Raw genomic sequence first — 14,293 nt, 5'->3', positions numbered from 1 at the left:
CTATCTGCTGGTCTTGAGGAGCAATGAAACACTGAGTAGACAAGCCATTTCCAACAAGACTAAGGTAAATTCACTAGCATTAAATTTCATAGTCAAAATATAAACACACACTTCAGTTAATAAAAAAAAAAGCAGATTAACCCAATAAACATGTAGATTTATTTTAGATTGGTTTGGTACATGATACAGATTGGTTTTGCAGTTTTTAATGAACTGAAATAGAAATTTCTAAATACAGCAGTGTCTGCCTGTGCAACAATTATCCATAAGGTAAGATATGGGATTTTAATAGAACTACAATCTGCATGAACAAATCAGGTGAAAAATCTGAAAATGTTTCTATATACTTTCTGGATTAAAAAAAAAAAAAAAACCAAATCATTAATGGCTCAAGATACTAAACTGCTCAAGAGGGGAAAAGGCTGTGAGTTCACTGTAAGAGCTCTTCTTGTAAAATCTAATTCCATATTATGATTCTGTTAGAGCAGTATTCAAAACTACAGAAGATGAGAGGCTTCGTCAGCTACATTTTCACAGAAATAGCTATAGCGTTAACATTCATGTGTGGCAAGGTATTCGTATCTAAGTAAATGACAATTACACCATTGTAGCTAATTTTTACCCCTTTGGGAGAATGGAAATTCTGTGTATTTTCAACTGAATTTTGTACTTAAAGCAATCACTAAAAGCTAACAGCCATGGCACCATAATAAAAATTTTTGTGAGGTACCTAGAATATCACTACTGAGGGAAACACAAAAATGTGAGGTAAGCCTACCTTTTCCCAAAAACCTTTGAAGCCAGAGATTTTAAACAATTAAGGCACTTGAAAACATTAGGTATATGTACAAATGTGCAAGTAAAACAAACTTTAGCTGTACCAGCAAGTAACAAAGAAACAGTAAATCTTCACTTTAAGAACCTTTAATTATCTAAATATAAGGAATTCTGGCTTATGAAATGGACCAAAGCAACTTGTCTTGTACTATAAAATATTGAAAACCAGTACTAAAACCGGCCCCTACAGGCTAAAGAAACTAAAACAAAACATCTTAATGACCTAGAAAAGCAAAAGTTCATTTTAAACTGATTTAAGCCCCTGAACTAATCCAATGTGTCAAAGGCAGGGAAGAAATATCCCTCAACCTGAAAAAAACTAGTGCTTCATGAGGAAACTAAAAAATAAAAAGTACACATGCTTTTCCTACAACAGGAATTGAAACTAAGAAGAAAGCCTGGGAGAGGAGAAACAAAAAGTTCAATCTGTTTATCCAGGGCAATTATCAATAAAAATTTAGTCATCTGATCAACTAAATTTTTTCTGCAATTATACTGCTCACATTTGCTATTTCAAAACTTAAAATGACTGTCTCATTTAAAGAGTTAGTAAATGATTGTAAAACAACTTATTTCTTCCTTGTCTTATAGAAGTTACTTTTCAAAAAAGCTCAGTGGAAATCTTTTTAAGGTACAACAGTGTTAGGATACTTTTTTGAAGTACAAAGGAAAACACAATTAAATCAACTTTATCTTTATACTTTTTAACAGCCGTAAGAAAAATGGTGGGAGGTCCAATAGATGAAGGCTTTCGACTCTGTAGAACATCATTTAAGTCACTCAGGCTTGAAATAAAGTAGCTAAGTTTTCAATTAAATACTAATAGTATGGTATCTAAAAGCAGGTTTACTACTGCTCACATCAACAGTTACATCCTCAAACCAACTTTTCCCTTCATTAAAGTAAAAGAACAAATCACCAACATTTTTAAGTTACAATCTACCTTTCAGTCTGTCTTTTAAGGCACTGTTCTTTATTTCTCAATGATATAAGGTGCTTTACAAGTATGAACAATAACCTGCTATACTTTTCATGTTGTGTATCCTCTCATTTCTTTAAATCTGGAATGTAATTCCCTGTGTGGCATCTTTTTTCTAATGTAGAAAAAAATAACTGTTATCAAGCACAAAATTTTACTCTAAGGGTACTAAATTTATAAATTTATTCCACTTTTGAAATGATAGCCAAAAATCCACCTGACTGATGCTCATTTGGCACATTCTTCTCAATTCTGGTCACTAAACTACATCCTGAGTTAGGATGAAAATAATGCAGCTTTCAGGCTTAAAATGATTACATTTAAATTGCCAAAAGAGTCATGAGGTTGTCTGCGCAGGACAATGTTTTCCATCACTTAAAGTTACATTTGGCATGTCAAGCAGAGAGAACACAATCCCACAGCAGCAGCCATGTAAAATGAAAGACAGCCACAAGGACTCATGCAGCGTACTTTAAATAGGCCCGTTGAGCAAAGTGACTGAACTGATTCTTCTTCAAGGGTGATGCTCCTATATGCATCCTTTGAAAAATTAAAGATCCTAGAATAGCGTCTTCCATGTGGGACATCTTGAAAGATAATATTTTGGTTTCAGTGAGTTACACGCCAGTCCTTGTTAATTTAGTGGGTCTCTTTACAGAGTGTGGTAGTTTCGTTCTTTAGATTTGCAGAATTTATAGAGAAAGAAAATTACAGCCTGCACACCCAAGACAAGGACAATTCCTCCAATGAAACTGGCTGCATCAAAGGTAGACTTCCGCACAGGTTGTATAGTTGGAGATAAAGTGGTATTAGTTGTACCTGGTTAAATGAGATAAAAGAAATAACAATACTTAGTAAGATACTCAGGAAGTCTCATGATCCTCTGTGATAATTTCAAGACTCATCTGAGGCTTTTTGTCATGTGTTTCTATAAAGTATTTCCTCTTGTGTCAACAGCTTCCTAATTGAGGAAGACAATCATTTATCAATCCCACTGTTCATTCTATCCAACATCAAGTGGTCAATGGTGCTAATATAATTTCAAATATGAAAAGGAAAATTTATTCTCTTGGCACATTATGCCCTGTGAACATATTAAGCACTTTTAAAATTTGCAGTTTCTTCAGACTACATATCTTAGTTAATTGCTAGAGTAAATATTAATATGTGTTTAAAATTCATACTTTGCATTTTTCTAAATTTATAAAAGGTAAATGAAAATTTGATTACAGGTTTTCAAATTACAAAAATAATCTTAATAAAGCCAAAAAAATTCACAGAACCAAAATTTTCAGTATTACCTAGAAGTAAAAAGGATGGCTATATTATCTTCAAATTGACACAGTCTAATACAGCACACAACCAATCTCCAACAGTAATCAGTGTTTAATTTTTAAGTTATAAGAAATTAGATTTTACCTACCGATTGTACTAAAAGGGTTTTGGAAAACCGTTACTATTTAATTCTAACATTTCACGCCAAATGTGATTACAATTTTAAAATGTTTTAGAGGACTCTCAGCAAACCTATCCTTATTGCTTTAACAGCCTACTACCTTGGTCTTCCAAATCTAAGAGATGAATTTCAGTTCCTAACTATTTAAGAATAAAATTGGGACATGATAACAAATAGTAAAAGCTAACACTGCACACACATCCTATCTCACTTAGTTTTAAAACCCACAATTACCTGATGTAGTAGCTGTGGTGGAAGTTGTAGTAGTGGAAGGCAGAGTTGTGGTTTTAGCTGGAATGCAAATGAAATGTATTAAAAACTTAAATTTCTCAATTATCTAGCATCTATCTTTTAAAAACATAACTACCACTTCAACACGCTTCCACTTGTTTTTTTTAACAGAATAAAGGCCAAATCTCAGTTAACGGTTTACTAACATATCTGCACATTCAGAACATTAGCTTTGAAGTGTATTCTAAAACATTAAGCAATCATAAAGTTGTATCTATGTTGGCATCTATGTACATATATAAAAATTTATATATACACCTGGATACAGTTTGCAAAAAAAACACACAGGTGGGCAAGAATTTAGGTGAGGGAACTATTGGTTCTTTCTCAATAATCCTGCTTCTAAGATAAAACCCATTAACTTAGTAAGTTATGGTAAGAAACGAATACAATTCAGTATTTCTTAAAGTAGATATCAAGATTTATCTTCTTCATTTCAGGGGTTTGGCAAACCTCTTAACGAGGCAGACAATAAACATTTTAGACTTTGTGCACGGTGTAATACACAAGCAGCCAAAGACAAGGAGCAGATGAATCCACATGGCTGTGTTCCAGAATTTTTATTTATAAGAACAGGTGCCCTAAGGCCCTAATTTCCCTCATCTAAATGATGTTAAGAGCCCAAGGGTAAGCTCTCCTCTACTGTAGCACATGAGTTCAAACAATTATCTGCTGGTGTCTCTAAAGAAATGCACACTCATGGGAAGAATAAGTTTGAATGTAAATACATTTTAGGAACTACAGCACTATGTTAAAAGAGACTTCAGACAGTATCAATACTACCAATAAACATTAGTAAACACTATGATATGTGCACACACTTATTTGTACTCCTTTCTCTGTCATTGTAAGCACTGTGGTCCCACTCTTGGTTGGACAGTTAGGTCATCTTTCATTTCTCCAAGCTATGAACATCTCACAGGGAAATATGTGATCTCCTCTCTGATAGGATGGATTCTTATACAGATTTCCTAGATTAGAGGGTATGGTTATTTTAAGACTCATAATCTGTTCAAAGTTTTCCTTACTTGTACCTTTTGTGAAACCACAAAAAAATGTACTTTATAAATTAAACATGTATCAAGTCCTTTACAATACTAAAATACTATTACTAATTTTGTCTGACAACACTGGGAGAAAAAATTCGCAAATTTGCCATTTGTGTCTCACTATTCGGGCACCGCACTCCAGTACTCTTGCCTGGAAAATCCCATGTACGGAGGAGCCTGGTGGGCTGCAGTCCATGGGGTCACTAAGAGTTGGACACGACTGGGCGACTTCCTTTCACTTTTCACTTTCATGCATTGGAGAAGGAAATGGCAACCCACTCCAGTACTGTTGCCTGGAGAATCCCAGGGACGGGGGAGCCTGGTGGGCTGCCGTCTATGGGGTCACACAGAGTCGGACACGACTGAAGCAACTTAGTAGTAGTAGTATTCACCCTCTGAACATGGCAAAAAAAATTATTTTTTAATTTGCATTGGTTTCAATCTCTGAAGCACTAGAAGCCTACTACATAATCAATGAAGACAGGGCTATGAGGTTTAATTTTTAGATACTTGTAGAAGTTGCCCTCATTTTTAAAAACAGTTCTCTAGAATTATCACAACGGAATACCCATCTGTGTTCAATCTTGCCTCTTTCCAAAAGCCTCTCTACACAGAATAAGTTATTATAATGCAAATCTCATCATATGATCTACATGGTTTAAACATACCAGCAAGGCATACAATGGCACTTCTCAGTCTGGCTCTTGACCTGTTGATTGTCGTGCTTGTTCTCATCTTATTACTGGATACTCCAAATGCAATTCCCTGACTTTATTATATTACACTCTTTCACCTCTCCTTCACATGTGCTGTCTGCCCTGCTCTACTTGGGAAGTTCCCCTCTTATTTTACCAGGTAACTTCAAGACTCAGACTGTCAACATCTCCAGGAAGTTGTCACCACATATTACTCAACACACACACCTTCCCACAAATACCCCAACACACTGTGCTTTCTGACCTTTCATAGTTCCTACAAGAGACAAAATACTATCTTACTTCTGTTCCTATATCCCTATCTTCTAACCTAGTACTTGTCCTGGAGTAGATGTTTTTATTTACTCTATTAAACTGGTAAAAAATTTATACAAGGAGATAATATTTAATGCTGTTGAAGTGAAGTGACAGTCACTCAGTTGTGTTTGACTCCTTTGCAACCCCATGGACTGTACAGTCCATGGAATTCTCCAGGCCAGAATACTGGAGTGGGTAGCTGTTCTCTTCTCCAGGGATCTTCTCAACCCAGGGCTCAAAGCCAGGTATCCTGCATTGCAGGCGGATTCTTTACCAGTTGAGCCACCAGGGAATGCTGTTGAAGGTGTGGTTTAAAAACTTTCCGGTTTCTGGAAAGCAAACAGTATTAAGAGCCTTAAGATTATCATATCCTCTGACCCAGAATGCTGTTTGAATCAATCCTACCAGAGCTGACAGCAAGTATTTTCCTGTAAGATATTCACTGCACAGAGAATGAAAGATGACCTATCCAACTAAGAGTAGATGAGTAAAGTGCATACAACTACGTGTGCAGTACGAAGGCAATTCAAATGTGCATGGGCATGTCAACCAATTTCCTAATAAGTGTATTTATTAGGAATCTATAGATATAAATATAGTTAGTTCTGAAAGAACTGAAGACATTTTGGTGTACCTATGGATGACAAGAATTAATTTCCTTTAGGCTTCTGTATTTCCTTAAGAGTTCCACAAAATCCACAAAACGCAGTTTTCAGACTCAATGTACAAAACTACAACAAATCTGTTCAGATTCAATGAACGTGAAACACTACAGTTATCTGTCTGTCACAAACAGTACATATTAATGTAATTATTGCAGTCCAAGACTAAATGTCTAGTCATTTTAAAAATTAAACTAATGATTTTTAGGTATTAATTACTAAAGTTACTCATCAACAAAAGTTTAAAAAACCCTCAGAGGAGGAGGAAAAGAGTCAATTATCTTGTATTACCTGTAGAATTGGTTGGCGTTGGTGTGGTAGTGGGCACTATTTAAAAAACAAACATGTAAGTCAAAGCTGTCTAAAATATCATAATCAAAGCTGCTAAAATATCATAATCTATAACACTATTTCCCAACCTGCAGTCATTTGAGTACTTTTACAATTTTTTCATTTTAGTACCACCTATGGAGGAGACAGACAGTTGCTGTCCCAACATCGGTCCTCCATTCTTTAGAAACAGCACCAATTTTTAGTGACACCCTCCCCTGCAAAAACATTTCTTAGTCTCCCCTGCAGCTAGGTAGCCATGTGTAACTGCTAGAAAGCATCCGTAAGGTAGACACAGGTCTCTCACTTTCCTTTCCTCTTCCTGTTGGCAGAAAAACCATTCTGATGGCTGGAACATGAGCATTCACCTTGGACAATAAGGGCAAAGCCATTTCTGAGGAATGACACAGTAAAAGCATAGAAAGAGCCTGGGACTCTAATGATTGCAGATGCTACTCTAGCCTGCTAGCTCCACTCAAGCCCAGATTTCCTTTACATGAGAGCCAAACTAATCTTATCAATTAAACCACTTTAATTTGGAGTTTTGTGTCCTTGATGGCCAAATGAATAGAATTATTCAATTTTTCCTTAACATATTTTAAAATTTTATACTCTTATTTCTAAGCAATATTATCATATAATTAAATACTAAAACTATTCATTCATTTACCACCTAAACCATATTATGGACTGTATGTAGGGTATAACTGATCTCATTCTAAGGAAAGTTTCAGTTAGAAAGTTCAAGTTGGGGTGAGGGAAGGGAAGGGGAAATGACTACTGAAACTAGTTACAGGTAGACTTGAAGGTTATTTACTCTAGAAAAATCTTTTATTCTATTTAATTATTAATATACCAAATTAGGAATTTGACTTTCCCATTAATTTATAATCTTTTTAGAAAAACCAGCTTTCATCCAGGAATTTTAACTATTTCCTGGGCAAAGATGAAAGGTTAAACCATCAAGTTTCTCAAACTAAAATACAGAAAACGGATGAATAAAGCAGGGATTCATTTAATCACAGCAAAAACTAAGCTGACTGTGATAATCACCAGTACCATAATAAAGAAAGTGACAGAACAATGTTGTTCAAGCCTGTAAAATGCAGCAAATAGAGAGGGTCTAAAATTCAGTGAGTATCTGGAAGAGGTTAAAGAAAAATAAAGTAGAGGAACAGATATCTGTACTTATAGCATTCCACATTATGTACCACCAAACGACTAAATCAAGCTTCAATGCAATGAGTATGAATATGCTATTAAGATCCAAATTTCTTGCAAGATAGAATTATGGAAATGCTTCAAACCAAATATTGAAATAAGGTTTCCTAAGGCAATGATCTTCCTCATCTCCTCTTCTCAGATACCAAAGTGAACACTTACCAGAACAGAATCCTGTGGTGTTCACCACCTTGCAATCACCAGCTGTTGAATTATCTGAACAGTAGCTTTTACCTGTTATGGGAAGTGAGGGTGGTGTGGGATGAAGGAAAGAAGAATATCAATTACTCACTTATGTTATCTCTGACTTTGTTACTATGCTCCAGAGTTCCTCCCCAAAATAGAACTCAAGTACAAACTCTCTAGAAGTTCACAAATACTCCATTATTATCTTTTCCCCATTGTTTTAAATACTACACAGGATCTCTCCAAACATCCTTCTAAAATCCACATGAATATACTGAACAGATAAGTCAGAAACACACAGACCTCAGAACTGTGGTATAACGAAGGTTGCTAGAATTCACAAGAGGGCTGAGTCAGTAGGGAGAAGTGCTTAGAAACTAATAAAGGCTTAGTAAACATGGGAGGTGCTCCAGAGCAGCAGCTCTGTTCCAGACCTCTGCTTTAGTCTTCTACACTTTCTAAAACTGCTTTCCTGGATGGGAAGATGTGTAGCAAGAGTAAGAGAAAGTTTTCCCCAACATATTCAATGGTAAGGCATCCAATCTCCAGAACTTGCTGATCCTGTCATACAAGAGGGGAGGGGCACACTCTTAAATTCCATTTTATGACCTAAAGAAAAGTGACCCTTATATAACAAAAAAGTTAATTCAATTCAAACTTAGGCTAATTCCTTATTTTTAAGAGGTTTTTAAACTTTCTTACATACTGATATAATTTCCAGAACTCTTAAATTTTTCAATGAAGAATAACAAAGTTTAATAGCATGTAGCTTTGGATTTTTCTTTATATAAAAAGGAAACCTGAGAGATTATTTTACCAATAAGAAAAAATTCAACCATCTTATATTTGCAGAAGATAAATATGGTTCAAACATTTTTCAGGGCAACAGTTTTCAGGGGAAAATCCCTTAACTTTCTTTCATGGCTAAGTTCAGTGTACTAGTACACTTAACCTAACCACAAAGGTCTAAAATTTCTCTTCCTTTTAAAGGTATTGAGCCTTAACTATCAAGCCTAAGAAATTAAAGGGGGGAGCATGGGAGACATGGGAGACAAGCATGGGAGACAACAAAAGATTTTAGGGGGAATATTAAGCAACTGATATTTTAAAGGAAAAGTATTCGATTTGCAAAACAAACAGTGCCCACCATCCTAAATGTTTTACATTTCCAAATGTTCAAGAATACCTTGCAGCAATTTTTTAAAATGTTAGAACAAAACAATATAGCATTCTCAAAATTAAAGCAAACCCAAAGATCTTACCTTTACATTCTATCCAAAAGCAGGTAGCATTACCATCAACACAGGAAACACAACTGTTTCGGCTTCCACAGATATCTAGGGGTGGGAGTTAAAATATATAAAATCCATCAATCGGTAGCTCATTCCGAGTCTGTACTACTTATCTTTGTTAAACAGCAGCAAGCACTGCATACACTACCAGACTTACTTTTTCACAGAAATGGCAAAACTTTATAACTCATTCACAGAGGAATGGATACAAATGTGCTACACAAGAGAATATTATTCAGCCATTAAAAAAAAAGAAATCCTGTTATACACTAAAACATGGATGAACCTTGAGGACATTATGATGAATAAAATTACCTGGTCACAGAAGGACAAACACTGCACGACTCTACTCACATTAAGTATCTAAAATAGTCAAAGTCTGAAGCAGAATGTAAAATGGTGGTTGTCAGGGGCTGGGAGAGGGGAAAATGTTTGCTGTTCAATGAGTACAAAGTTTCAAACAAGATGAAAACTTCTGGAGATCTGTGCTTCTAGTTTATTATGGTACAGTACACTTAAAAATCTATTAAGAGGGCTTCCCTGTCGGTCCAGTGGTTTGGAATCCGCTTTGCAATGCTGGGGTTACTGATCCCATCCCTGATCAGGGAAGACCCCACACGCCTCAGGGCAACTAAGCCCCTGTATCACAAGGGCACACCTAGAGTCTGTGCTCTGAAATAAGACAAGCCACCCCACCGAGAGAGGTCACCTCTGCAGGAGGAAACTAGAAAAAGCTGGCACCTAGCAACAAAGACGACCCAGCATAGTCAAAAATAAAGAACAAAAATATCTTCTTTTTAAAAGCTATTAAGAGGGTAGATCTTATGTATTTTTAAACCAGACACATAAAAAACCCCACAAAACTATAAAGCGGTTTACTAAAAAATTCTTTCCAATCATTATAAAAGACTTATGAAACCAGAAGGCAACTCAAGAGAAAGGGGGAACAAAGCACAAGCTAGTGTTAACACTCAATACTTCATGGTGCCTATCTAAACAACCCCTTGTGCACAGCAAAAATTTCAGATGCTCAGTTTCTTGAGGCATTTTTACAAAAGAAAAAAATCGGAAAAAAGGCTGTTAGAAGGCCAACACTACACACAGGGAAATCACCGCCCCCAAACATCAGATGTGAAATGGAATTTTTAATAGTAATAAAGATTTATTATAGGTTGAACCCAAGCTCCGATGATGTCTACTCTGAAAAACCTGAGATCATAAACACAAATGATCCAAGCTTTCCAGTGTTTTCCATGAGAGGATAAGAGACAACTCACCTGGAAGGGGCTACATTCACAAAATTTAACAAGTTAGCATGGTCTTTGTCAATAATTTAAGCCAAACAGCTCTGAGACAGAACATTGAAGAAGGCTACATACAATTCAGTGTCTGGACTATGGAACTGGGCTCTACACTTTCCTAGAAGCTAGGTGCCTCCAAAAATATTCTCATTTGCTTTCCCCCTGCCTAAAAAAAGAGTTCTGCAAAGAGGAATTGCATTTCAATATTTATCAGAAATTGGAACAAATACAGTACTTTTTTAGGGGTAGGAGGAGAGTTGCAAAGTAAGTTCGTTCAGAGGTTTGTATACACCTGAAAAACGCTAGTTTAAAATCTTTTGTGCTTGTAATGAATGTTGGTTAGCATAGCGTGTGTTACTTACAATGAACTAAACTGCTGCCTTTCAGACTGCAGTGTATCCAACCACCACTTAACAGAAGAGACTAATCATCTCCTTTGCACTCATTTCAAAATACACAAATACAATTAACGTATCTCCAAACCTCTCTTCAAACACACACACACACCCTACCAAAAAAAAAAAAAAATTCTAGGAGGAAAGTACCAAAAGAGCACAAAACAAATTCTGCTCTATCATCTTGGAAATAGGTTAGAATCTCCAGTACTGTACTGCAATTTACTTTCCTCATTAAAAGATGTTTACAATCTTTCATTATATATTTTATTTAAACCCCTATAAAACACAAAAACTAGAGAAGATATTTTCAAATAGATCGGCCTGGAAAAAAATTCTTACACTGCAGCAATTCTTAGGTCAATATGTTACTCCTTACCCAGTATTAACTAGGATAACCCATCAAACTGGACTCTTAAGTTTTAAATATCTAGGGAGGGCCTTCACTTTATTAACTCAAATTTATCTCCCCCTCTGTTGCGCGTGTTGTCATGACATTGATTTTTCTGCTGTAAGACTCTCAGCGTACGTTTCAACCAGTCCCCAAATGGAGTCAGAGCTTAACAAAAGGTCCCGATCGGGTTCTGAAAAATCGATTGACCTGGGTTCCAATGTCAGCTTCACAATCTCTAAACACAGGATTCTAGTGGAATTACTTTATCTCCATCCAGCTCCTAGGTTTCACCACTTATCTTCCAGTTTAGCCTAAATTACTAAGAGATATACGCGAAACACCGGGTACACAAATAGGTACTTTTCCTCCTTTGCACACAGCACCGAGTATAAAGTTTTAATTAATTAAATGCTCAAACTTCAGATATATCCTGCAAAATCTATGTAATTAAGTCCCAAGCGACTAATTTTTTCAGACCCAGGACTGAGACACCAGCGCGGATTTTTGTCTCCCACCTCTCTTTCCTTCTTTCGCCAACTTCGGGAGAAACCTCCCTTCGAAAAGACGACCTGGGTTGCCCGGGTGGACACAAACGACTAACCTCGGGGAGAGGGAGTTGGGTCTCATCGCCAACTTTGGAGGCGGTCGCCTCGCCCCCCAATCAACCTCACTGCCGCCACCGCAGAAGGAAGCCACGTCCCCTCTTCAGAGCCTCACGTGAGGCTGGGGATTACTAGGCGCTTTTATACAACACCTCGGCGCGGAACACTGTGGGGTCGCAAACAACCCTACGCCCTCCGAGGCTCCCCCAACCCTTCCAACCAGGGCACTCCGCAACCGCGGCCACCTCGGCCCGGCCCCAGCCGGACTCGGTCGGGCCGCCATGTTGCCGGACCGCGGCCCGCCCCGGCCCCGCGCACCACACGCAGGGACGGCCGCTCGGCCCGACTGGCGGGCGGGCGAGCGCAGAAAGCCCTTTGGGCCGGCGCCCACCTGGTGCTGGAGTGGTGACCGGCGGCGGCGAGAGAGTCGTCGGTGACACCGGGACTGTCGTGGTGGTGGGCGATGGAGACGAGGCTGTAGTCACGTTCGGGGCCAGGGTGGTGTTCCCAGCCGCTGTGATTACGCAGAGCGCGGCCAGGCAGCCGACGGCCAAAAGCAGCGGACGAGACAGCCCAGACATCGCGTCCTCCGCGCTGGCGCTAGAGCGAAAGCTGGGACAACCTAGGCTGCGTCCGTCCCTCTGTCCACTGCAGCGCCGCCTCCGAGACTCCACTCCCCCAACGGGATCGCGCCGGCGTCACATGAGGGCGGCGTGCGAAGGCGGGGCGCCGGCAATACCAAGTGGAATCCTCTGGGAGGAGGGGGATGGAGGAACCGAGAGGAAACCGAGGAAAGGTTTTCTCTCAGGCGACTGTATTGGCCAATCGAAGAAACTGGCCAGATACAGGAAACTCTTTTCTTTGCCCTCAGGTTGCCATACAGGGCGCTGCCGGGCTTTTCTCGTTCTTGCAATAGAGAAGGATCCCACCTCGAGTCAGATGGAACAACCTACATGATGTGGCGACGGCGTCCTCGCGAAAGCCTTGCTAGGCCCCGTGTGACCTCTGGGGCGGCGCCTTCCCGGACGGATTCGAGCTGGGCGGAAGTTGTTTCCGAGCGTTTCGGTTAGAACTCTGGCAAGAGTTAAGTTTTTTACTGTCCTCCGGCGTTCCCAGCATGCTTGCATAGGTATCCTTCGTAGGACCTGCGCATTTCCCCGTGAAAGTCGATTTCGCTGAAAGTAACCTTGTGTTTGGACACCCCAGGGAGATGGAGACCCCACGCATTTAAGGAGTTTGTGCTCCGCCGCCCATGTAGTGAGAGCGGCTGAAACACCGAAAGCAGTCTGCTGGTGCCGCGCTCCGTCTACTCTGCCACGCTTTCCCACCCTGACTTATCTTGGGGATTTCAGCCAGCGGTAGAAACAGCTAGTCAGTGCCACCTTTGTAGTCGAAGAATCAAAGACAGTATGGGTTGGAGATTGATCCGGTCTGTTCCCACTCCCACTTCACAGGTGAAAACACCGAGACTCAAGAGACTTGACCGAAAGGCGCAGTTGCTTAGCCTCAGGGCTGTGTTTCAAAATCCCTATCACGGCTCAGCCTTTTAGTGAGATGAGCGCCATCTGATGTCCAGTCTCACAAAAATATTTACAAGTGCAGCCATGCTTAATATCAAGTGGTTAAAGTTCGGTCATAAAAGCTGTATTTAACTCTTATTTTCAACTATTTGTATTTATCATCTAATTTTAATTACAAACATTAACCCTTTAAAATAATAGGACATCAGTTGCTTTTTTTGAGATCTGCTTTGCTATGCAAACCCCAAAAAAGACTGTATATATGCACCTTTAAAAAAAATCTAAACTTGAAGTCTTTCCTAACCCAACCCTAAAATCCAATCAGTACCCTCATGACTATGAACATTTGTTCCATCAACTACGCTAGTTGGAGATTTGCTTGGATGTAAACAAAAAACTCGGTTTTTGACTGATCCAACCAATGGCAAGAAGTGTCAGTACAGCCAAGTAAGTGAGGTCTCATCCGTCTTCAAACAAAAAAAGGTATCTTCTCTCAGGATATCCCTCACACGGTGTTTATTTAGCGCATAACCTGACTCTAGAGCAGATGAAGGCTACTAGTCAACCGTTATTATTTTTAAGGTTAAAAATATAAATTCTCTTTTCTTCGGATAGCTCGATGGAGTGTCTTGTTTACCTCACTGTGGAGGCCATTGTTTTACAAGTTGCCATCTCGGTGTTTACCCCTTGTCCTCAAATTTTTGTTAGTGTTTTTAGGGGGACATTTTACTTTCTTGAATTAAGACTAGAAAAGCATCACCAGTT

General features: G+C 38.8%; 1 protein-coding gene across 2 annotated transcripts; it reads right to left on the bottom strand.

The window, feature by feature from the left end:
* Positions 1-136: 136 nt before the first annotated feature.
* Positions 137-12,989, bottom strand: CD164 (CD164 molecule). Of its 2 annotated transcripts, XM_061427633.1 has the most exons (6): positions 12,400-12,989; positions 9,287-9,361; positions 8,001-8,072; positions 6,579-6,614; positions 3,507-3,563; positions 137-2,635 (listed from the first exon to the last, which is right to left on the bottom strand). In XM_061427633.1, exons 1-6 carry the CDS (start codon positions 12,587-12,589, stop codon positions 2,469-2,471), a joined length of 597 nt encoding a protein of 198 aa, XP_061283617.1. In that variant the 5' UTR covers positions 12,590-12,989; the 3' UTR covers positions 137-2,468. The 2 variants fall into 2 exon arrangements, with proteins under 2 accessions (XP_061283617.1, XP_061283618.1); XM_061427634.1 differs by lacking the exon at positions 6,579-6,614 and having other exon boundaries at positions 12,400-12,697.
* Between the last annotated feature and the right edge of the window lie 1,304 nt (positions 12,990-14,293).

The sequence above is a fragment of the Bos javanicus genome, chromosome 9 (genome assembly GCF_032452875.1).
Source record: "Bos javanicus breed banteng chromosome 9, ARS-OSU_banteng_1.0, whole genome shotgun sequence".
In the NCBI taxonomy this organism is placed as follows: domain Eukaryota; kingdom Metazoa; phylum Chordata; class Mammalia; order Artiodactyla; family Bovidae; genus Bos; species Bos javanicus.
This window is presented reverse-complemented; position numbering and strand designations above follow the sequence as displayed.